Source organism: Dermacentor variabilis, unplaced genomic scaffold (assembly GCF_050947875.1).
Source record: "Dermacentor variabilis isolate Ectoservices unplaced genomic scaffold, ASM5094787v1 scaffold_18, whole genome shotgun sequence".
Taxonomy (NCBI): domain Eukaryota; kingdom Metazoa; phylum Arthropoda; class Arachnida; order Ixodida; family Ixodidae; genus Dermacentor; species Dermacentor variabilis.
This window is the reverse complement of record NW_027460346.1, coordinates 1,631,714-1,657,142: the sequence shown is the minus strand read 5'-3', so window position 1 is coordinate 1,657,142 and position 25,429 is coordinate 1,631,714. Positions and strand designations below refer to the sequence as shown.

Sequence of the window (25,429 nt, the reverse complement as noted above, 5' to 3'; positions counted from 1 at the left end):
CAGCCGGAACCATTCATGGCGTCGTCGTCATGGAGGCAATCACTGAAAAGGGAGATTTTGCGGTACTTACATGTCTGTTTGGACACTGGCTAACAATTTCGCACCTATTTGAAAGGCTAATGAGTAACGGACACATGTAAATGGTCAGTTACCGCCCTGCGTACAACCGACCAACTGTGTATATTTAAGGTTAAACACAACTGGCAGTAGTATAATGCTAGCTTATTTGGTATACACATTTCGGAGCTCTCCAAGCCGTGTTGGGCAGCCCCCGACCCGCTGAGTTACGACACAAAGCTTCCTTTTGTTCTAGTAAGATAGCCAGCGGTACACACATTCGTTAAGTTCACCTAAGTAGAAATCGGCAGCTATCGATTCCATATCGATGACGCGGCACCCAGTAGCGGGAAGTAGATGGTCCACGACACGCTAGACGCTGCGGACTTGTGATGCTCCTCCCGCTGGCCGAGCCACTGGACTCGGGGCTGTGCCCACTTTCTGATCACCGGCGCGAACTGCCACTTGTCGGGGTGACCGACATGACTGTCCAGAAAACCGCTGGTGCTCCACTGGAACGGCGGTTGGTCGTCCCACGTGGGCCCGCTCACTCCAACGAACTCCAGAGACGCGAACAGCGTGTAGTTGGTCAGCTGTAGTCAAAAGAGAATGTAAACAGTGCATTTTCCGGGGCTAGTTCGCGCGTATCGACTCGTTCACCAGCATAACGTTACACAGGGATGACACAAAGAAAAGAACAACGCTTGCTAACCACTGGATTTTATTGAAGGACATCGCAGAGGAACTTGTCTAGTCTGAACCATTCATGGCGACGTCGTCATGGAGGCGATCACTGAAAAGGGAGATTTTCCGGTTGTATCAGGACGTTTGCTAACCATTCCGCAGTTATTTGAAGGGCCAATGAGTAACGGACACATGTAAATAATGGTCACTTACCGTGCTGCGTGTGTAACTATGCAAAAAAAAAAGACAAAACAAACAGCGGTCGGGAACAAGAAATTGCAGGAGCTAACATAAATTATATTCCTGTACGAGGCTTCTGCATGCAGGAGAAAGACGTTCTGTTTCCTTCTTGGATAAGACAATTGACGGCATGTGCATGCAGAAGCTGCCTTTCTTGCGTATGGCCACCTTCCTCGGAAGTTTTTTTTTACAGTTTACAGCAGCGCCACAACACACAGCCTAGATAGCGGAGGAAGCAAAATGTGAGGGACGCGATAAGCACTCGTCGGGACATCTCCGATCGCTTATCACGAGACAAGAGCGCCCGAGCTTTGAAAATGCCCACTTACACAAGCTCCGCATCACTCGGCGTGAATGCGATCGAGCTTAGAAACCCTGGACATTACTAGCTACAGCTCGGAAGAGCTCGGTACGTAACTGCGTGATATTTAGACGAATGAGGAAGCGTGGGTCTTTGTTGCTTTTGACGTGTCCTGTTCTTCGCATCACTAGTGGTCGGTTTCGACGACGCTGGAATGGAAAAGGAGTGTCGTAGGGCTCTCTTGCCGGTGCAAGGTGCCCAGAGCCATGGTCACTATTTGTCTCATCATATACTGCCTCGAACGTTGTTTTTTTTATCACTAGATAAGCTCCTCCATTCTGTCAATCAAATTCAAGTGTCAGACAGCGGTGTTCTTGCGTTATTTCTACGCTCCCTGTGTAACATTAGGCTTACTAATTCAGTTGAAACTATAACTGCACGTGGAAAAGAAAAAGGACCTCGTCGCGAGCAACAATCAAACCCACAGTCGTAAGGATGGCGCGTAGGGTGCTTGAACAAATATGCTGAGGAGATGGCTGTGTCTGTGATGCTATTACGTCCAAACATAAACTCAGCCACGCGCACGTTTGGCAAGTATTTACCACACCTTTACTGTAAAACTTCGCTGGTTTGATTGGGTGCAACAGAACGGAAACTAAGTTACAATAAGGAATCGCGTATGCACACTTCCTAGCAAGACAGCGCTGTTTTGCTTGGAAGTGTGCGTACGTGATTCCATATTGTAACTTCGTTTCCGATCTGTTGCACTAATGCCCTTCATGCACTAGTGGGCAGTAAAACACTGACATCTTGCAATACGTACACCAGGGTTTGGTGCATATTCAAGAAGAGCAACAGATGTCCCATTTCAAGTGGCTAGATGAATGTGCTCAAAGGTCCGGGGTTTATCATTAGTACGAGGGCAGACATTTATTATAACGAATGGCGCCACCGCTGCATAGTATAGTCTTTTTGTTAGGCATTTAGGCTTTAAACGACCGTCTGACGTCACCTTACTACGACAGCGAGCCGGTTTTTTCAGCATTGTCAGCAATGAGTTGTTCTGTATTTTTTTTTTTTTCGCCTTCTCACCTTGACATCGATGCCGCCCACAGCCCTCGGGTACATCTCGGGTATGTCGTACGTCCCGTGCGGGTCTAGGAGGTCGTAACGCGGAGCAATGGCGTACGTTGGGTTGTACGGCGGCGTACAGTTGCAGCGCGAGAGCGGGTCATTCTTGTAGTCGTTGTACCTGCAATAAAGCAGCGTACTGTACAAACTAGAGGCTAAAGGTGGCTTCGGAGCTGCTTACAGAACCGCGCAACTCCGGGCATCCAGACCCGAGTGCTCACCAATTTGTAATGACTCTAATCGAAACGATAGAAATAATTATTCACAACTTGTCGCTGTGTTTTTGTCAAAGCGAATGTGTTATCAGCAGCTAGATTATACCGTGATGTTTCACGAAGCGTGCTGGAGTTCTTTTTTTCTTCTTCTTTTTATATAGGAAAGATGAGATGTTTCAATTGTTTCCTCTAAACTGCTCTTACTACAGAGGCATACAGAAAATGACTGGGTCAAGTAAATAGACAAGAAATTATGCAAATTAGCTTGATACCGTTTTAACCTATAGAGCCACGTGACTTGATCCAATGAAAAACTTGAAAAGCGCCCCTCGACGATCTCATAGCCGTTTCAAGAATTGCAGAAACTTTACGCTGCTAATTTTTACAGCGTAATGAATTCGGTCCAGTTTTACAGGGAAAAGAGAAACTGAGCAGCCGAAGAGTACAACTGCCACGTCCTCAGTAGACGCCCATGAGTCACGTGACTGTTTATGCCTCGCCGTCGCGCAAACGCGACACCAGCAAGGTCGCTACTTGATAAGGACGCTCGCTTGACGCTCGTCCACCAGGGAGGAGCAATCACGGACGTCACCCGTAGAAAAAAAGGGATAAAAAAAACCTTGTTTTCTGGAAAATGAATTAACATTACGAGATTTACGTGGCCGTAGCCCCGATTTGGCGTTGACGCAGGCCGTATTAGGGGGCTGCGGATTGATTTCGACCACCTGGGGCTCTTTAAACGTGCGCACAATGCACGGTGCACGAGCGTTCTGGCATTCGGCCCACTTCGGAATGCCGCCGCCGCGGCCAGGATTGCAGCCACGACCTCGGCAGCGAAACGCCAACCACTGAACCACCAAGGCGAATGCTTACTTTGTCTGTTCTGTTTAACTTATCAATTAGCTGAAACTAACTCGCTAAATTAAAAATTGCTGGACTAATGACGTAAGCTCGAACGCCAAGTTGTTCTTCGCGTACAAAAAGAGCACTAGTTTCCGGCCTATTTCCCAGATATTTGTCCTGCGTTTGAAAGTTGTGCCACAAAATAATAATTTAAAAAATTGTCAAGTGAGCGCGCGCGCGGCTCACGAAGTGGATGTTAAGCAAATAACTACACTCAGTGCTTGACTTTGTGGCTGTGTAGAAGTGACGAAGCCGTTACTGTAAATTTTAGCTGCTACTTATTGTACGTGTTACCGCCTTCCTAACCCGACCAGCTCTGCTTTAGCTCACAGCGTGGTGCGCCGTTACTTTCTCTTAGCTGCAACCAGTAAGTAGTTACACTGTAGGCACACGCCAGGCTGTGAGATATGATGCGCAGGATTATCCTGCTTAGTGATAACGCCTACATCATAATTATAACACCCGCCTTCTTACTATGGCACCTACCTCATAAGCTTTATCATAGAGTTCATGTCCTTGACCTTCACGTGGTCCCGCCTGAAGATTTTGGCACGTGGAGCGTTCTCGTATGTGTAGTAGTCGCCGTACCGCTGCACTTTTGGCAGCTGTGCGCTGACGTTGAAGATCTCCTCGAAATAGCTGGAAAATATCAACATTCCTTATCTCCAGTTGTTCGAATTGAACTTGCTCTGTGGCGTCTACTTGCATGGCTTGTATATGCGAAAACTGCCAGTTCGTCAGCCTAATGCATTTTGTTTTTAATGCTATGAAGTACTTCTGCCAAGAGTGAGCCGGCTTATTTTCTTTTTACGTTGAATCGTTTAAAAGACCCTGTGTCCTCCAGCACAACTGCGCTTTTGCAACCGGGTCAGTTAAGTGGGCAGACAAAACTTGAAGAATAAAGTACACCTCATCATGAGCATTTCATTAAACTTCACAAGGTTTCTTTCAGTCACTCAAATTAGGGCATACTCACTCAAACTAGGGCAATGCTCGGGCCCTACAATGTGCCTGATTAGTTGTGCGGTGTGAGAATAACATTATCGTAAAGCCAGGAATAAGGCAAGAGACTTCTGGCGTTTTTGATGTACTAGACAACGCCATAGGATGCCCGCTGATGGTGCATTTATTTTTCTTATAAGCGTGTCCAGCCCATTGAAGGAGAAAATAAATTCTTTGTTGCAAGGCTGATTGGCTTGTTATAGTCTCATTACGCCTAGATTGCACTCCGCACGCTAATGCAGAACTAGTATACATGTAACGAGAAGTAGTAAAAATAAACCATGTGGCTTTGTATAAGTTTATGTCGTTTGTTTTACAATTAACTCCTGTGTTAACTCCGCTTTAAATGATGACTCCAATTTCCGTACTCGACGTTGCACCTCACTACTTGTTTCACTAGTTCACGAAGCAACCTATGTAAAGAGGCACTCGAAAGGGGTAGGGTAGGTGTGCTGAAAAAATGAGCAGACTTATTTCCACACAGCATCTTTCCATCTTCAGACACCACTTTTTTTCCCATGCACGTCCTTAAGTACCACTCGGCTGAACAGATAGGCGGAGGTGAAAATAACTTACGCGATATTATAGCTTGCCCAGTACTTTTTGTCACGAAGGGCTCTGCTAATGTCTTCATACCTCGTCATCTTCCTGCAGAAAATATATGGGGCGTTGAAAATTTGAACGTCAACACATGCGCATATACTTTTTCATTGAACGCGATTGAGGCAAACGTTTTGTTGCGTAGTTTGACTATTAATTTTAAATGATGTAAGTAATCAACCGCTATTAGTCTGGACAAAAGGTTTTGTGTACAGATACAAACAAAAATGCGAGGAGTAGGGAAGGCACCATGTCATTTATTATTGCGGCAAGTATCAGTAAGTGGCTATGTTTGGAGGATGCCGCATTCCATCCAATGTGATGCAATAGAATAAGCTATTGAACTTTAAGAAAGACAACATCATTTGTCGGGTTCGTGTAATTAATTTTTATAAAAGAAAGTTTTGCCAGCGGCACTTCAGTTCATGTAACTACACTTTACATTGTAATCATAGCAACGACGTCCACACCCCCTCAGCCCTTCATCCATTACCCTAGCATTTGCAAGTTCTGGAGATGAGTAAAAACCTGTAAAATATTGAGATGTGCGTTCGCTGGAGAAAAGGTACGATGTAGTGGTTATCTTTAACGTTGTGTTATGAAAAATTATATTGATGTGGTAGAGAAAATGCCGTAATATGAATGAATTCGGGACACGAGAACCAATTGGTAATGCGCCTGTTTTTCTAGTAGCGATTCCTCTTAGAGCGGCGAGTGAGCGAAACTGTTCATATGGTTGCCTCAGGACTAATTCGTTTAAGCTTTTGCTGGCTGTTGTTGTTGAGGCAGCTCTAGGTTTATAAACGGGAATTATAGAAAGCCGCACGCCCACATGCGTAGGACAGGTAACAAGTCTTAGCCTGCACGTGTACTACGCAGGTCATTTTACAGATACCCGCCGTGGTTGCTCAGTGGCTATGGTGTTGGGCTGCTGAGCACGAGGTCGCGGGATCGAATCCCGGCCATGGCGGGCGCATTTCGATGGGGGCGAAATGCGAAAATACCCGTGTACTTAGATTTATGTGCACGTTAAAGAACCCCAGGTGGTCGAAATTTCCGGAGTCCTCCACTACGGTGCGCCTCATAATCAGAAAGTGGTTTTGGCACGTAAAACCCCATAATTTAATTTTTTTCATTTTACAGATCAATGACCAGAACAGAGGGGACACAGCAGCTGTGGTTGCGACTAAAGCCCATCCATGACTTTACCAGCCTGCGAGGTAAAGCTGGCGAAGGCGCTTTGATCGAGTGACTTTAACGGTGAGGACTTGTAAAGATTCCTTCAATCATATCAAGTTGAAAGCATTTTTGTGTGGCGTCAGTGCTGTCGTTCAAGGTAAAAAAAAGGAAAAAAATATAGTTCCCCATTACACGGACAATTAGAATGCTTCTCACGCCATTAGGCTAGGAGCTAAACAGGATTTCGGGTAAGGATAGTTTTACGGGCTTAGGTAAAACATAGTGTCACAAATGGTGCCACAAGCGTTGCTGCTCCCGTGTATTTTACTGGCATGTGAAAATGCTAACACTTATACGGCGAGAGGAAATTAACACACTCTTTCGAGACAGCTCCCATTCGAACAATTCGAAATAAGTTAGGGATTGCTGTATTGAATCATCGCTATTGTAAGAAGTATCTTTGCGGCCATTTGCATCACCTAATTCAAGCTCATAAATATGTAAAATATTGTAGTTGTGGAACTGACTCAGCTTCAGGACGTAATGCGCATGAATGTCGTTTGAAGGTGATGTAAGTCTTAGCTTAGCCAACGTGACAAAAATGTTCCGAAAGCCAGCGGAACTCATATTTCATTTTTTTTATCGCTAGCTTTACTCAACAATAAAGTATAAAAAAACATACACTTTTCGCCATTTATTTCGGTGGCATCGTCAATACAGAAATGGCAAGAAAGTGGGGAATACATCCCATTTATTTATGAAACTGTGATGGGGGCGAAATGCGAAAACACCCGTGTGCTTAGATTTAGGTGCACGTTAAAGAACCCCAGGTGGTCAAAATTTCCGGAGTCCTCCACTACGGCGTGCCTCATAATCAGAAAGTGGTTTTGGCACGTAAAACCCCAAATATATTATATTTATGAAACTGCCTTAAACATCCGGCAGGGGTCACGGTTTGAATTGCACGCAGATAGACTGCGACGGATAAACCATGATTCCAGAAATTTTATTCGGTCCCATCGGTGTTGCCGTGATAACGTGGCTATACAATCGAAATCGAACATGTGTCCTTTTGTCATGCAATGATCCACCAGTTCCGTCTTTGCACGTGTGGCATGCAATGCTTTCGAAACGTGCCTTTGCGTGTTCCTTGAGGCGAACGAGACGTCACCACCCCGTCTCGCGAATGTAGCTGGCATCACAGTCCGAGCAGTCAACCTTGTAGACGACGTAACTTTTTAGCCCGGAGGCGTGCAGTACTTGGGCTTCGGGAACACGTTTGCCAGTGTGCATATGGGTTTTGACGTAGTTCGAACACCCAAAGGCCACAAAGCCCTGCGCACTGCGTTTAACGTACCGCGGACATATGGCATGCACACAAAGGAAGCCGGCCTTTCGGTTGCGCTCTCGTGCAGTTTTTGCATGTGGCGTCGCGTATCATTGACAAAGCGCTGACGGCCGCTCTGTTTGTTCAAGAGAGTGGCAACATTAGTTATCTTTTGCTCCAATCAATATCTGCCTGGATGACAGTGCATCGCAACGGGACGTACGCCGCGGCATATTTGTGTTCTGTAGGGTGGTGCGCGTCAAAACAGAGCACACTCCCGCTATCGCAAGTTTGGCGATATACGGCTGCCTCCACTGAACCTCCTTCGTTTTGATGTACCAGCACATCTAGAAACGCTAGGCCGCCACTATTTTCCATTTCGCATGTAAATGGAATGACATGATGGAGCACATTAAGCGCCCCATGCATGGCCCATGCAGGGCTTCCTTTTCTACAATGACAAAAGTATCATCTACATAGCGACAGTACATTTTTAGAGGGAAGGGCAAAGACGGTCATCACAGTCGTTTCCACGTCTTGCATTAACAGATCAGCCCCGATTACAGAAACAGTACTGCCCATCGGGACGCCTTCTATCCGGTGATATGGGGTACCGGCAAACGTGGAATACGTTTGCTTCAAACAGAACCTAAGCAGAATCATCATGCCATCGGCAGTCAGTGAAGTGCGGCTTTCTAACGTACTGTCATCCTGCAGGCGTTTCTCAGTAATAGAGAGTTTTAGAGTAGCGTAAAATGCTTCCGTTAGCGTTAGCGTTTTCCGCCCGCTAAACCTTCGCGGGACGCTATTCAATAGAGCTTTAGTGTAGCGTAACACAGCGAAGCACCGCAAAGCGGAAAACTTCACCGCGCCATCTAGGTGTGAGTAGTCAAAGCTCTTAAGCTGACTAGTTTGCCACCTGGTTAAGAATAGTCAAAGCAGCATTTCTTATAGTAGATCGTTTTAGAGTAGCGTTTGCCGTCTTACGTACGTTAAAAACGCAAACACCTATGCGGCACGTTACACTGAAAGACAAGGCGCCGTCTGGTGCCTCGTGACAAACGAATCCAAGCCAAGACAATTCATTAGGAACCATTTTGTTGCTGCTATGCGGTCGCATCTCGTCAGGCCTACGGACGCCAGAATCGCTGAACTATCTCAGAAATTAGATGCGCTATGCGCTCATAACTAGCGTTTCAGGTGAGTTTAAAGAAAGTTAAAGCTCATTTCAATAGTTACTGGCGATCATAGAGAGTGAGTGCGTAGCCATCACGAGAATTCACGGTGAAGTGGGAGCCATGGGTGCCGCCATGTTGGACAACGCTATTTCTTAGCGTGCGTGCTTATCGAGCGTTAACGTCTCCCGATAAATTCCGAAAATAGCGGAGGCACGCTAAGCGCAAAGCTGCTATAGCGTTCTGCGCGTGCGCAGTGTGGCCCCACAATATTTTAGCGTTTAGCGTGGTGCCACTTATGTACGCTATATTAAAACTTTCTAATATCTGTAGCCGACGCCATCGGCACATTCGTGAACAAGGATACGACATCAAAATACACCATAACATGCCATCACTGCCGTCCTTACTGGGCGCAATAATAATAATAATAATAATAATAATAATAATAATAATAATAATAATAATAATAATAATAATAATTCGGAGAACGCACGGAAGTTGTTCGTAAATCCAAAGCGTCCCGTCCACAATGGGTGTCCCAGGAACGAAGAGCTTGTAATCCAAGATCAGCACCTGACTGTTGCATCTGCACGGATTGCCAGGATAAACACGGACATTCTTCCCTTTTCGCGTTCATTTACAGTTACACAAAAAGCCTAGACCAAGAACCTTATCATCTGACATATACAGGGTGTTTCACGTAACTTGAACCAAGGATTAAAGAAAGTGGTTAGTCGCAGCAGAATGAAACCAACTAATATGGTTTGCAGTCATGTGGCGCTCCTTACAGTATTGTTTATTACTTACACTAAGCTGAATTGTGCAAAATTTTCACTATTCACTTTAGGGCCAAGTGCGTTTCATTGCGTTGTAGAGGGGATTCAGAAACGACCGATCCAATTTTTTGTGGCAACGTACAGGCTGCGTGGCGATTTTTTTTCGGCGTTTAAAGAGAGCCCGCGAAATATGAAATAAAACCACGTGACTGCGCTCATGCGCTATTAGGGTGCCTCGACGTAGCGCGCCGCCGGACAGAGTGGTGACATCTTTTGGCCTGCGCTGCGCCGCCGTTGTGCTCCGTGGCCGCCACATTGGAGCGAGTCGCTTGCGGCACCCGTTCCTTCCAGCGTTGGTAAAGCAGCATTGTTGGGGAGATTGCGAAGCTGCTGTGTTGTTCGCCAGGTGCTGGACGATTGAACTGTGTTCAGTCGCAAAAACCAGCATGCCGAGCTGAAGTGTACCGCTGTGTTGGCTCGACAACGAAAGGCATGCACTGTTTTCGCTTTCCACGGCATAAGGAACGGACAAAAGCATGGGAGGCGAAAGCGAGGCGTAAAGACTGGAATGCGAATAACTCGATGATCTGCGAGGCAAGCCATAACACCTATGCTGCTTCTTATAAGAGTATTGCACCTGTCCGCTTTTCGGTACCAGCATTGTGTACGCGTGGTTAAATAATGCCGCGAAACTTGCTTTTGTTTGTTTGATCATTCTTAGAGCGGTCGGCACGCCACATTATCTGTTTTTCTGTGACGCGAGATGCGACCAGATTTATTTCGATTGATCCGAGCCACGCGCGACCATGTCGGGTTCCAGAATTTTGTCGTTGTCTTTAGCATGTTATCTCGAAGTTTCCTTACCGGCTTTAAATAGAGCTCGGCCGAGAGCGGCCCGCATCCTGTTCATCGATGACAGCCGAGCACGTTTACTGCTATTGCCGCCGTGAAGTTACGCGGATAACTCAACGTCAACTGGTTGCTGATTTGCAGCAAGAGACACAACTGAAGCCTATACTGCATGTTATGCACCTTATAAACTCTCATGTCCAACAGCACCGAAAGGCGTTCCTTTATAAAGCAGTCAATCTAGTCAAGTAATTCATCGCTTGGAGCATCCCAGTTGGCCAACGTGGACCTAGCTGCACAGTAGTAATTTCCTCTGAGATCTATGCATGCAAGCATACGCTATTTTATTTCTGTGTGCAAGAAGCGCTTAGGATTGCGAGTAAATGTGCAAGACCTTCATACACTTGAATTTGATGGCGCAAGTGCATGCTAAACAAAAAATTGGAGGACGCTTAAGCTTCGCCTTCAAGAGGGGACGCGACATCGTTCCCGTCGACCCGCCAAGGGGTGTAAGACAATGGGCTACGGCGCAGCGACTAAGCGCCCCGCATCGGACGCGGTGAGCGTCGAGCAACGCAGCGTTCGGCGCGACAACGAAATGTGCACCTGAGCAAGCGACGCACGCCTGAGCCTTAGAAATAGCTCGTTTCTAAGGCAACACCGCGTTCACTAGAGGCGCTTTTGTACCGCTTTGAAGCATCGAACTCGTGGCTCAGTGGATAAAGTTATGGGGCGATACGACCGTACTGAGAGCAGCTTTACAGGGTCATCGCATTTCGGGATCAGCACTGTATGAGTTTTTCGGAAAGAAGGCGGCATGTATTTTACTTTATAAGCCTCATAAGATATTCATGAAGGTGTTAGCAAGAAGGTTGCAATCAGTGATGACATCAATAGTAGGCCCACACCAAACTTGTGGCATAAGAGGCCGCTCGATACTTAATAACATACATGTGGCAAGAAGTATTCTGGAGTGTTGCGATGCCTGGGAAGGAAGAGTTGCTATGATGCAACTAGACATGGAGAAGGCCTTCGACCGTGTTGTGCACAGTGTGCTCTTTTCTATTCTAGAGCACGTGAATGTTGGAAACATTATATATATTAGAAGGCTTAAAACTGTCTTACGAAGAGTGTAGCACTAACTTATTAGTGAATAAACAACTCTCTGGAAATATTAACTTATGTAGAAGCATAAAACAAGGATGCCCAGCTTCGTCACTTCTCTTCGCAATTTACTTGGAGCCTTTTTGCTTAAAAGTTATACACAATGAGAAAATACGCGGTTTCCGTTTAATGGGCAGTGAAGTCAAAATTCTCTCGTATGCGGATGATGTAGCCGTCTTTTGTGGGGATAAAGAAAGTGTCCGTGAAACTGTTAAACAAGCTCGAACGTATTGCAATATGTCTGGAAGCGCTGTTAACTGGGAGAAGTGCGCCGGTTTTTGGCATGGCAGCTGGGATGAGAAGCCCAATGTCTTTGAAAATTTACAGTGGACAGTCTCTCCTACAAAATACCTAGGAGCACCTTTAAACTGGTATGATGAGCCTACAGAATACTGGAGAGAAGAAGCTGAGAGAATGCGCCAGGAAACTACGAAATGGGGCGGGAAAAATTTATCCATATTTACCAGGTCAACTATTTGCAATACGTTCCTTGTTGCGCGAATTTGGTATGTGTTGCAGGTGCTCGCTATGTCACGAACTAGTGCGCAGAAATTCCATAGAATTCTTGCATCGTTTGTATGGAATTCAACATGGGAACGCACAAGTCGTCTCAACTTATTTCACTCACTGAAAGCAGGAGGGCTTGGCTTAGCTCATCTTTTTCTGAGGCAGATTGTCTCAAGGTTTATTTTCTTGCGGGACCAGCATGACCCATTTTTACGAGCAGTGCTTCAAGTGAGACTGCAGAATCTTCTCCCCGAGTTTATTGTGTCATCGTGTGGCGTTACTGGAAGCGGCTTGTGCGGGTATCTACGCGAAGTTGTAAGTGCCTTCAAGATTCTTCGAATACGTTTCTCTTTTGATTATCTCATTATAGTATCAAAGAAACAATTGTACAAAGATCTCCGTGACGTGATGCTTCCAGTACCTTTATATCGAGCCATTTTTTCTGTCGGTCCGGGTAAGGATGTTTTAAAGAGAGTTAAAAAAATGCCGGTTCGGTCGTCTGTGAAAACTTTCTTTTTTCAACTCCATAGTGGCACGCTCCCAGTCAAACCCTGGCTGCAGGAAAAGGGCTTTTTTCTTCCCGGGTCAGTTGATTGCATTTTATGCCGCAAGCCAGAAACAGTAACACATATATTCCTAGACTGTTTAGATTCAATTTTTCATTGGGACGTCCTCCAGAGAACGCTGAAAAAAGATTCGCCCCTCACACCATATGGAATTAACTTTCTTGCGGTTAACAATGACGGGGGTGTGCCCTATGACATGTTCATGGTATTAAGCATGCATAGCATGTGGAAAACAAGAATGGCTGTCAGACATGCAGATCCTATTGTAAGATCGGTAAGAGAAAACTTCATTGAAAGCATTGCCTATATCCGAGATGTGTACCAGTCCCAGGACGAACAGCCAACATGGTATCCTGTACTTAATGACCTAGTGTCATTAAAACATTTTTAGCAATGTCGCGTCAACAAGCTACTGGTTGACGCGTTTAACATTTTTGTGTTGGTTTCTCTATTTTGTGTTGTCACATTAGAAATAAAGAAAAAAAAACTCGTGGCTCAGTGGTAACGTCTCCGTCTCACACTCCGGAGACCCTGGTTCGATTCCCACCCAGCCCATCTTGCAAGTTGTTTTTTGTTCATGAAGTGCCTGCTGGGATTTATCGCTCACGGCCAACGCCGCCGACACCGACGCCGACGACACCGGCTTTTCTGCGACACGAGCTCCTTAACGCTGTCGCGTTAAAATATTGGCCGACGCTCCATTGATCACCGTATCTGCGCTCGCCCCAATATGTCGGTCACGAAGGCAGTGTTTACACCCTGTACGGCGGCGGGCTACATTGAGGCACCCTATGCGTTATCGCAATGCAGCGCTCTCAACCGCGCTTCATGCGAACGAACCGCGCGCGTGGACCGTAGCGAAGTGAGCGGCTCTAGGCATCGGCTTCACAATGCGTGAGCATCTTTGGCGATGGCACACATAAAAGAAGGGCCGTCGTCTCCGATAAGTGATGGGCTCGACGCACGGTAGGGAGCGCTGCAATACGATACCGCACGAGCGCAATCACGTGGCTGTATTTCATATTTCGTGGGATCATTTTAAACACCGAAAAAATTGAAACGCAGCAAGTATGTTGCCACAAAAAATTTGATCGGCCGTTTCTGAACCCTATATGCTACTCTTCTACTCTAGGCTGCCCGAGTGGCCGCGCGTGCCCGGCCGGGCCGCTGTATGTTGAAAGCCATCTGCGACGGGTACAGAATCCGCGTTGGGGCGTGTTTTCGCGACTTAGTTCGCGTTCATGCGAGCGGCAGCCCGATGGTCCATTCGCTCGCTGCTGCTGCCGCGTTTCCTCATTGCGGCATTTTAGCAACGTGTTTCTGCGGTTATCGAGTGAGATGTGTTCATGTTTGCTTTTGCGTGAGTGACACCACGCTTGTTAATTTAGTTAGTATGCATCATAATCATCATCATCATCAGCCTGGTTACGCCCACTGCAGGGCAAAGGCCTCTCCCATGCTTCTCCAACAACCCCGGTCATGTACTAATTGTGGCCATGCCGTCCCTGCAAACTTCTTAATCTCATCCGCCCACCTAACTTTCTGCCGCCCCCTGCTACGCTTCCCTTCCCTTGGGATCCAGTCCGTAACCCTTAATGACCATCGGTTATCTTCCCTCCTCATTACATGTCCTGCCCATGCCCATTTCTTTTTCTTGATTTCAACTAAGATGTCATTAACTCGCGTTTGTTCCCTCACCCAATCTGCTCTTTTCTTATCCCTTAACGTTACACCTATCATTCTTCTTTCCATAGCTCGTTGTGTCGTCCTCAATTTCAGTAGAACCCTTTTAGTAAGCCTCCAGGTTTCTGCCCCGTAGGTGAGTACTGGTAAGACACAGCTATTATATACTTTTCTCTTGAGGGATACTGGCAACCTGCTGTTCATGATTTGGGAATGCCTGCCAAACGCACCCCAGCCCATTCTTATTCTTCTGATTATTTCCGTCTCATGATCCGGATCCGCCGTCACTACCTGCCCTAAGTAGATGTATTCCCTTACGACTTCCAGTGCCTCGCTGCCTATTGTAAATTGCTGTTCTCTCCCGAGACTGTTAAGCATTACTTTAGTTTTCTGCAGATTAATTTTTAGTATGCATATATGTTTACAAATTGATACGGTCGATAAAACTGTCTTCGTATACCCGTACAATAATTTGCTATCGCTATCGATGCTTCGTCTTTTGGGCGAAACTGCAACTTTATTACCTAGACGTCTGGTGTATCGAACTTCCAGCATACTCTCACCGCCAAGTGGCAACTACCTTCTTATCAGCATCCGCAATATCCGTTACTGTCTTAGCAACGCAACATCCTCTTAGTCTCAAGCGACAGCGCTCTATCCACGTCCTTCTTTCAAGCGGATAGATCTTGTATACGTATTGATGGATTCCGCCATGTAATGACCCATAATATCTCGAGTCCAAAAAGCGACTCTGCCTATATGTATAACGTCAACGCAGCGTGTACTTGCCATACTGCGGTTTCGAGTCAGGGAACCGCCAGTAACTCGGGGGAGGCTTAGAGATATTTTTTTCTTTTTTTGGCGCTACCTTGAGTTGCAGTGGTGACGTAGAGGTAGAGCATCCGCCTCGCATGCAAGAGGACCGTGGTTCGAATCCCCGTGCCGCGCAATTCCCACCGGATAAAAAAAATACGCGTGTTCATAATATTGCATAAACAGGCCTGGAGTGTGGCCTGATCCCGGTGACCAGAATCGGTAACGCACTCCCTCACCAGAGCACGATTGGCCACCCTGGTGCAGTACTTGGCCACAACCTCCTATATGAATACAACCATCAAACCCCGGCCCTCAGTCCCCAGCAGCTGCGAAGCAACTGACCATGGCGGTGGTCAATCCTGTGGCGCAGCAGAGGGTGCTAAGAATCTCTAGGTCCGAACAGGCCACCATTCGAATCTGAGCCTGGCAACATTTAATGCTAGAACTTTATCTAGTGAGGCGAGTCTCGCAGTGCTATTGGAGGAATTAGCGGGCAGTAATTGAGATATGATAGGGCTCAGTGAGGTTAGGAGGACAAAAGAAGCACATACAGTGCTAAAAAGCGGGCACGTCCTGTGCTACCGGGGCTTAGCGGAGAGACGAGAAGCAGGAGTCGGATTCCTGATTAATAAGGATAAAGCTGGTAACATACAGGAATTCTGTAGCATTAACGAGAGGGTGGCAGGTCTTGTTGTGAAAGGCAAAGTTCAGATCTATGCGTTAACAGACAAAGCCGGCACTATCACTACTAATATGGATGAGGTAGTTCAAATGGCTAAGGAGTTCTATAGAGATTTGTTCAGTACCAGTGGCACCCACGACGGTAATGGAAGCAAGAATAGTCTAGAGGAATTTGAAATCCCACAAGTAACGCAGGAAGAAGGAAAGTTGGAGCACATGCAAAGGGGGAAGGCAGCTGGGGAGGATCACGTAACAACAGATTTGTTGAAGGATGTTGGGCAGATTGTTCTAGAAAAACTGGCCACCCTCTATACGCAATGCCTCATGACTTCGAGCGTACCGGAATCTTGGAAGAACGCCAACATAATCTTAATACATAAGAAAGGGGGCGCCAAAGACTTGAAAAGTTATAGACTGATCAGCTTACTGTCCGTTACCTACAAAGTATGTATACACTAAGGTGATCGCAAATAGAATCAGGAACACCTTAGACTTCTGTAAACAAAAGGACCAGGCAGGATTTCGCAAAAGCTACTCAACAATATACCTTATTCACACTATCAATCAGGTGATAGAGAAATGTGCGGAATTTAAGCAACCCTTATATATAGCTTTCATTGATAACGAGAAAGTGTTTGATTCAGTCGAAACCTCAGCAGTCATGCAGGCATTACAGAATCACGGTGTGGACAAGCCGTATGTAAAAATACTGAACGATATCTGTAGCGGCTCCACTGCCACCGTAGTCCTCCACAAAGAAAGCAACAAAATCCATAAAGAAGGGCGTCAGGCAGGGAGATACCATCTCTCCAATGCTATTCATAGCGTGTTTACCGGGGGTATTCAGAGACCTGGATTGGGAAGAATTGGGGATAAGAGTTAAATGAGAATACCTTACTACCTTGCGATTCGCTGATGATATTGCCTTGCTTAGCAACTGAGGGGACCAATTGCAATGCATGCTCACTGACCTGGACAGGCAAAGCAGAAGGGTGGGTCTAAAAATTAATCTGCAGAAAACTAAAGTAATGTTTAACAGTCTCGGAAGAGAACAGCAGTTTACGATAGGTAGCGAGGCACTAGAAGTGGTAAGGGAATACATCGACTTAGGGCAGATAGTGACCGCGGATCCGGATCATGAGACTGAAATAATCAGAATAATAAGAATGGGCTGGAGTGCGTTTGGCAGGCATTCTCAGATCATGAACAGCAGGTTGCCATTATCTCTCAAGAGAAAAGTGTATAACAGCTGTGTCTTACCAGTACTCACGTACGCGGCAGAAACCTGGAGGCTTACGAAAAAGGTTCTACTTAAATTGAGGACGACACAACGAGTTATGGAAAGAAGAATGATGGGTGTAACGTTAAGGTTGGATAAGATGACAACAGATTGGGTGACGGTACAAACGCGAGTTAATGACATCTTAGTTGAAACCAAGAAAAAGAAATGGGGGCGTGGGCAGGGCATGTAATGAGGAGGGAAGTTAACCGATGGTCATTAAGGGTTACGGACTGGATTCCCAGAGAAGGGAAGCGTAGCAGGTGTCGGCAGAAAGTTAGGTGGGCGGATGAGATTAAGAAGTTTGCATGGACAACATGGCCACAATTCGCACATGACCGGGGTAGTTGGAGAAGTATGGGAGAGGCCTTTGCCCTGCAGTGGGCGTAACCAGGCTGATGATTATGAAGATGACGACGCACACCCCGTGAGTCTTTTGTAGGGACTCCTGTGCAATTTCTGCCCTGCGCGTGCACTGAGGAAGTTGCTAAGACGGGAGGGGTCAACGACCTTCTGAACGTCCCAAAATATGCGGTGTCTGTGTGTAATACTTCAGAAAAACTTCAGTTTGGCCTAGTTTGCACTTACTGCATATAATGTCGACCGCAAATAAAGAAGGGGAAAGCGGAAGAGAGCACAAAAGTAGCCCATGTCGTTCCGCTGTCCCCATCTTTATTTGCGGTCAGTATGATATGCTGTGTGTAATACTTTGTCCAAGAATTACTTGTAGTGTATTTATTGGCAGAGGGTATGGTGCGGTATGGCCAGCTGCCGCTGTTGCTTGTGGGCTTGTCAGTAGACAACAGAGGTCCGCCAAGTGCTCAAGGGTGTGCGCGTGTATCTCTGCGGTGCAATGCAAGGGCGTGACTGCTAACAGCGGGGAGGAATCACCGTTCCCTCGTCCCTGATTAAAGTGGGTGCGGCCAAGACCTTGGGAGAAATCGTGATATAATTGGGTGACCTTAATTGGATCGCCACCAACATCTGCCGTTTCCCGATCGAGAGGACTAGGGCAAGGAGAAGCTACTTAAGCGCGGGGCTTAGACCCTGCTAATCAGTCTAGAAGCTGAGCCTATAATCTGCTGAGAAGTAGTCGAAGGGCTATAGTGCCGTACAGTATCGCCTGGGCCACGTAGCCACGTCTGAACGCCGAGTGACTAGTTGACGTAAGCGACGACAAACCAACGTCTACAACGAAGCTCACAGTAGTACCCCTCAAGTTAGCGCAGCATGCTCTAGGGAAGTTATCAGATATGGACTCCCGGGGATACCTAGCCCAGCAACCGCTTCCACCTCAACAAGATCGGCTCGCCAGCGTTGTTCGGGAAAACTGCGCCGTCGACTTCACAGTTTATGGACTTGCTACTGCTGCCTGGCCCTGTGTATGCCATCGTTAATTTTCTTTGAACTGTTAATCACTCGTTGTATTCATTTTGTCATCATCATTGATCTATGCTAAGTGCATGTGCGTTGGTGTTCTTGTGTCATTTTTTTATTAACTGTGCGTTGTGGTCAGTCGATGCATATGCTTTTTTTTCCTCCCGACTCTGAACCCTTCACTGTGTTCGCTTGAGTACGGAACGATCAACCGCCTTGTGAACCCCGTCGATGACTTCGCGCCGACGGCGAACGGGTGACAAGACGTGACAGTACTTCTACTCACGTTCCGCCGTTCTCCCTGCCAATGAGACGGGCCCACTCGATGCCCGAGGTAGCCAGGCGGCTAGCCACAGCGGCGCTCACCCAGGTAAAAGGACCATTCTCTGGCACCACAAGCTTCCACAGATCTGCGTTGTCGTTCACGATTGACGTTTCCGTGATGGCCTGCAAGCGCCACAGTTCCTCACTTGGAGTGACCACGCTCTTCGTTGCATGCACCACAAAGCACGACGCCTTATGACCGCCACTACGTACTAAGCGTCTCAGCTGAAATGCGGCACTTTGTCTCGTCCCCACGAAACATCTGTTCAAGTTCTGCTGCTATTTTACTACTTGAATAGAAGAGCTACTACCACAATACAACCCTTTAGCCTCCAAGATCTACCTATGTTACCAGTTCCTATCGATATCGCGAAGGGCGTCTCTTATTCGAATGCCCTGCAATTTCTTTCCCTTTGCTCCCCTGAAGAAAATGAGTCATGCACGGTAGTTCATTAGACCACGAACTGCATATTTTGGGCACTAACCCACATCAAATCGCAGGTTACAATAATTTCATTATCACGTATGTGCTAATATAATATTTGCAGGCTTATTGTATTTTAATGAGGGCACGCACTTTCTCACAACACATCTTTCTTACATGGTGTATTCTTTAAATGCGAAGGGCAAACGTTGCATTTGTTAAATTGATCCACAACTCACGTAATACTCATTGACTAGGGACCTTTGAGGTAACAAGTAATTAGAATAAATAAAATATGTAACATTGCTCTGATGACGACAAAATATTGTTGTAGTATAAAAAGCAGGGAAATTCTATAACGTTTTCCCAGAGAGAACTTCAAGGTGAAATAAACAAAAGAATGACGTACATTATGCTTATCATTTAATTGAAGGGAATTGAGAACCTTCGTAATCTTTTGAACGTGTTTCACATCTGTGTACCATAATTTTTGGGAACATGTTTACGCTCAGACGAATATGCGATTTTATATGTAGGACTGCAAGGCAAGCACTCAGACTTTGCAGTCCGCTCTACGTCCGAGGGCTCATGCACAGTTAGAATCTCGGAGAAATAAAAATCTCCATAAAATTCTCAATAGAGAGCAACGCATCATATTTCAGCAACTGGCATCGGTAATTACCTACAGAAGTGAATGCCCCGTCTGACAACGCAGTTGCAGCTTTTTGAAGGCAGGGTATTAGATGACTTCTTGCGGGGTTGGCTTATCTGGGATCTCTTACATCGTTTATCTTATCTCTTACATCGTTACCCCTTGTATCGCCCTCGCCGCTGGGAACGCGGCGGAGAGGGCAGTAGAAGGACGGCGCAGCCATTTCACACGCTTGCATGGGTTCCTCCTTGTCTTGCCCCGAAGAAGGAGCGCGCAGAGGAACCGGCAAGATGCTGAAGCTGGACTGATCCGAGGCATACTTGCGCATGTTAGTGGCATCCAACCAGCTAACAAGGACATGTTCGATTGCGTCCCCATTGCGATAAGTGGTAGCAAACTGGTCTCGGGGCATGCTGATAGGCGATATGAACTTGAGGCCATAGATGCCTTTATTAAATCGATAATCCGTGTGTTTGGGGGTTCATTGGTCAAATGCTTTATTTGCTTCGTCACAGTACAGCGTTGCAGGAGGTGGAGGGCAAAGCCGTTGAAATGATGGCTTGAGGTGTCCTTCGGCGCCTTTGTCAACAATTGCAGCCGCTGAAAAGCAGCGAAATATCATACCACTGTATTTTTTCTTTAAATTTACACGTTGTTGTAAACAAATATCGACGTTAAAGTCCCCTGTGACGATCAAAGGCATCTTCGTGCCTGTGTCGTTGTCGTAGCCTGGAATTACACTTATGGAGGGCAAACTGACAGAAACGTTCCTACCCTCCCTACCCCCCTCCTTCCTACCAACGGACCGAAGCGGACCATTTGTCGCACCCACCCACGCTACCCCCCATCATTTGGAAGCGCTTTGCTTTTTCCCAAAATTAGAATTCCGATGCTTTTTTTTTCTTTTTCTTTTCTTTGATTGAGGGGCTTCTTGACTTCCCTCTCAGCCCTACTCGGCGAGACAGAACTCAATGACATCAAACATGGAATAGTCGCCGAAGGACCACTTCTGTTTGAAGTAAATGCACATTACGCTATATGATTGTTTCTCTCGATACATTTGCGCAAGCACACAGGTAGAATATGGCCATTATTCTTATATTTGTGCACTTTAGTTGATGTCGCCATCAGAAGACAATGCCTCTAGCACTGCTGTGAACGTCTGCGTTTCCAGTACACAATGGTACATCGTGGGCTGTAATACGCGTGCACGGACCGGGTAAAATTTCCTAATAGCATCATGACAGCGATTCTAACGTCAAACGTAGGAATTAGATTTGAACAGTACATTATACGAACTGCAATAACAGGAGGATGAAGGACAAACGCGCCCGTTTGAACAGCGGCTGGTGTGCCTGCGCATGCCCCGCTCATGCGACTCGCAACTCTCGTGGACATCACGGGCCACCTCTCTGCGTTGCGCACAGACAGACACGTTAGGGCACACGCATCTAACTGCATCAACGCGCGATCTTTTGCATTTCTGATGGGTTGGCTCCCGCTAGTGCGAAATCAGCTCACCAGTCCCGCCGACGTAAGGTAGAAGTTGTCCCACGAGACCAGCTTTCCAGCGTAGGACGACATGGTGATCGTGTGACCCGGGATGATGTGCTCTGAAACGAGGGCGTGAATTCGTGTGGCAAGCCCCGTTGCACCCGCAGAAGTAGTGCAACCTCGCGCCATTTTCAGTGCATTTTCCTGAATACTTCCGTATTCAATGCACGAGAAGTTGGCACGGACGAAAGCACAAAGGCACACGGTGCATGCCGAACTGAAGCAGAAGAACGACCGCATAAAAGGCTCCTATAGTGAAAGCATTGAATTGTTAACTTAGCCATACTCCGACGAGCCACCAACTATGTGCTTCTGCGAGCCATCCGCATCAACACGCATCGCTTGTGGCGAAGGCATAAATCGAACTAACGACTCAGCTTAATATGTGGAATACTTCCATTGCTTAAGGTTAAAAAGCGCCTATTAGTCAAGTGTTCTGATTCGGGTACGATGACGGGTTACTTCGGTGTCCATTATTACGGACTCATTTTATAAAACGTTTGTCGTTTATTACGCGCTAATCATAGCACGTGAGAATGACGTGAGGTTTTACAGACAAGACAGAGAGAAAGGATGTAGAGGTAGAATCAGAGGTAGCTCTGATTGGCTACCCTAGACGATGGTGAAGGTAAGGCGGGTAAAATAATAAATTACCACAAACGATGTAACCCGCGCATCAATCGAGCGGCATTTGCAGGCAGTGTTTTCAAAATCTACTGTGTAGACACGCAGACCCCGAGAACTTGAAGAGCGCCAATATTATAGCCATATGCTCGGAGTTACTTCGGAAGCACTGGCCCAGAACTGTCTGCTCCGAAACAGGTGACAAGGTTGTCGCTTATTAATGTGCTTTTGCTAGCGCGCATTTACGTCCGCCTTAAATTACAACGGTGAAACCGGAAGAAAACCTTCTTCGGCAAAAGGAGCGCATTGTCCCAAGAGTTAGTTGTCCCTATGGGCGGCCGTTCAGATCAGGCAAAGCCTGCGTGCTCCTCAGGGACGTATGCATCGGGTGCCCATCGTAGTCACGAAACATAATAGTCTGCAGCATGCCGCGGCGGTTTGCCGCATTTTTAAAGTACGCTAGCTCTTTAGGAATATAGTGCGTGCAATAAGACGGAGACGGTAAGGACATTGTAAGATATGAGCTAGATTATTTTTAAAGCTTAATATACACGCGGAATATTACACTAATTACTGGCAGTAATATTAGACGGAATTATTTCCAGCTTTCTTCTTTGTGCAGCACCAGCGTTTCTTTAAGGCGACCCACTGGCCGATTAGCACAAGCAGTAAATTTGTACTCAGAAAATTCGTAAAGAATTTGTAATCTCGTTCGGAAACATATGGTGCACGAGGACTTGCACGGAATGACACGCGAACGCAAGAAAAAGCTGAAAGCCGGATTTCCCGTCCCCAATTTTGCCTCATTCTGAAAGCGCTATGGCGCATTCACTGACGCTTACATTCGGAGCTAGAACGCATTTAGAGCATGGTTTCGCTAACATTACAAATCGATGTTTCAGGGAAGACAGCGTAATAGGTGTTCTGTCTTTTTTTAGTGGCACGAGCATCGAGTGACACTCTTGTTTCTGGCGCAGCACTTCCGGTTTACCTACTGAGACGACCGGGGAGGAAATTCAATATAAATCAGAAAAAAAAAATTGAAAACAATAGCACAGTACCAAATTCATGGGTTTCATTATAGATATGATATCACAGCATCAGTTTAGTTACAAGATGAGTTAATAAAGTGTCTGGAATAATGATAAATAATTAGAAATTACTGATTACCGCACAGCAAAGCACAGAAGCGTAGGCTTTAGAGACCCGCCACGTGAGCACTACTTTGGCGAAATTTCTAGAAACCCGGAGTTACAAAGCGGTAGTATGACGTCAGTAATGAGACGTCACACAGAAGAAAGTGGCATGATATTTAACCGGCTAATTGGAAAAATTTGCATCTGAGTTCGGTTCGTGCGTTGCGCTCGCCTAAAGGTAACCTAACGAACGTCAACGCTCAGGTGCAAGTGCCACTAAGAGACACCTAAGATTTGGGTCGCATACCTTCTTTATATTGCTCCTTTTTCGCGTTATTTTGCGGTGTTAAGCGTGACTATGTTTTGTGACAATTGTTACAAGAAAAAAAAAGCCCGCGCCTGCTAAGACCATCCGTGAGACTGCAATGGCCATGTCAAAAGCTTGTCAGTCTTGTTAACTGAACAAAGCGTTTGCAAGCCGAGCAGACTGAATTGTCTTAATACGCATTCCCGACTTTACGCTGCGCTTGCACTATTGCGATTTCGACAATTAGATTGGGATGGCAGGTCATAAGAGCATACAAACAGGACGCATAACGAAAGAGGGAGGATGCGTAGCATATTTCTGAGCTACACCATCACAAGAAAATTTGTTGCGCGTTTTTCATGTTATAAGAAATAAAATTTTCCGATTAATTTGCGGAAATTAAGCCTTAGTGCCTACATTTCTCCCCCGTAGGACCACATTCAGACAGATAATTGCTGTCACTGCATGAAGGTATTTGGCTAGAAAACAGCCTTCATTTTTGCAAATTGTCCATTCCGTGCTCATTATTGCTACTAAAGGCGGCTAATTTCTGCAGCGGCTTCGTCACAGTCGTTCAGAAGTGTTTTTTTTTTTAGTGCTATAAGCCGCTGGATGTGTGATTAGTGAATTTGTGAGTGTATGCAATGGTGAAGGTGGCGTTAATCGCAACGAAAATTTACGCATATAGATCTTACTCGAAGGTAAAGCCTTTATGAAAAAGGCTATGTGAAAAGTTATGCGAAAGACTCTACCATGATGAAGCACGCGCTCGGGCGTGCAGGTGAGCACGCGTCTTCTCCGCGAGCCCGGCCGTGGCTGTACATGGCTCTTCGCGCAGCTGGGCGCGTACGCCACCCGCGCCCTATCTTGGATGTAATATAAGGCGGGTGCAGACACTGGGCGAGCCGTGATGGCTAGCGGCTGCATGTGCGCTGTGTGCCCTGGAGGTCGCGTAATCTCAAGTTTCGAAGACGCGCTGAAGCGAGAAGTTTTTATCACGCCAGCGTTGTAACAGTGGGGGTTCGCAGTCATCGAGTGAGATCTGTTCACGTTTGTCTGTACGCGTGTGGTACCATGCCTTTTAATTTAATTTGTGAACGAATGTTTATTGCCATACACGCGGCCGATAAAAAAAACTGCGCACCTTGCTTTTTGTAGTTGTGTAGTTAAATTGCTATCAGTGCTTTATCTTTTGTGGAAAACTGCGGTTTATTTAGTTGTCAGATGCAACTTTTCTATCAGTAAATCTTAAGCGCGCTCTACCAAATAAAACATTGCAATAAATGGGGTTTTTAAAGATGAAATGTGCCAAAATTGGGAAAATCTTTTTAAGGTAAGGCCTTATTTAGGTGCTTCATTACCTATAATTGGGCCGCGTGTATTATAGGGCAATGTATGTTTCTTAAAAAAATGCTTTTAGCATTTAAAATTTTACATTTTTCTATGGTGCCCATGAGAGCACTTGGTAATTAAACGTAGCCCTTCGTGCGCTTCCACAAAATGGAAGTAGGGTCGGTGTTCCAAAGAGGTGGTGCTTTCGTAATGGCTCGCATGCAAGTGCTTGGCTGATTCATTTTATTCCATCGGAAGTCGATTTTTTTTCCTCGCGAAGAGATTCTGCCATTGTGTTTTGTTAAACCAGAAAAACGGGAAACCTCTGTATAGTTAGGCACTGACTGCAGGGACTGGAATGACAATACAGGATTGAGCTGTGTCAAAACAGATGGTTCCTTGAGATGTAGCATTGAATATAAGGAGCAGGCCAAGTGATCGAGTTACCTGGAAAAGGTGCTTTTCAAGACGCTCCAAGATCTTCCTACACGTTCACACGATCGTTTACCCGCCGCGGTGGCTTAGTGCCTCTTGGCGTTCTCCTGCTGAGCACGATGTTGT

The 25,429-nt window shown here is 46.3% G+C and overlaps 1 protein-coding gene across 1 annotated transcript in view; it reads right to left on the bottom strand.

The window, feature by feature from the left end:
* Positions 1 to 368: 368 nt before the first annotated feature.
* LOC142568343 (putative phospholipase B-like 2) overlaps positions 369 to 25,429 on the bottom strand; it is a 57,654-nt gene continuing 32,593 nt past the window's right edge. The window contains exons 6-12 of the mRNA XM_075678348.1: positions 21,437 to 21,526; positions 18,802 to 18,962; positions 9,311 to 9,403; positions 5,110 to 5,181; positions 4,018 to 4,170; positions 2,375 to 2,534; positions 369 to 650 (exon numbers count right to left, since the gene is read on the bottom strand). Coding sequence (XP_075534463.1) covers positions 369 to 650; positions 2,375 to 2,534; positions 4,018 to 4,170; positions 5,110 to 5,181; positions 9,311 to 9,403; positions 18,802 to 18,962; positions 21,437 to 21,526 — 1,011 coding nt within the window. The remainder of the gene's footprint in view (positions 651 to 2,374; positions 2,535 to 4,017; positions 4,171 to 5,109; positions 5,182 to 9,310; positions 9,404 to 18,801; positions 18,963 to 21,436; positions 21,527 to 25,429) is intronic.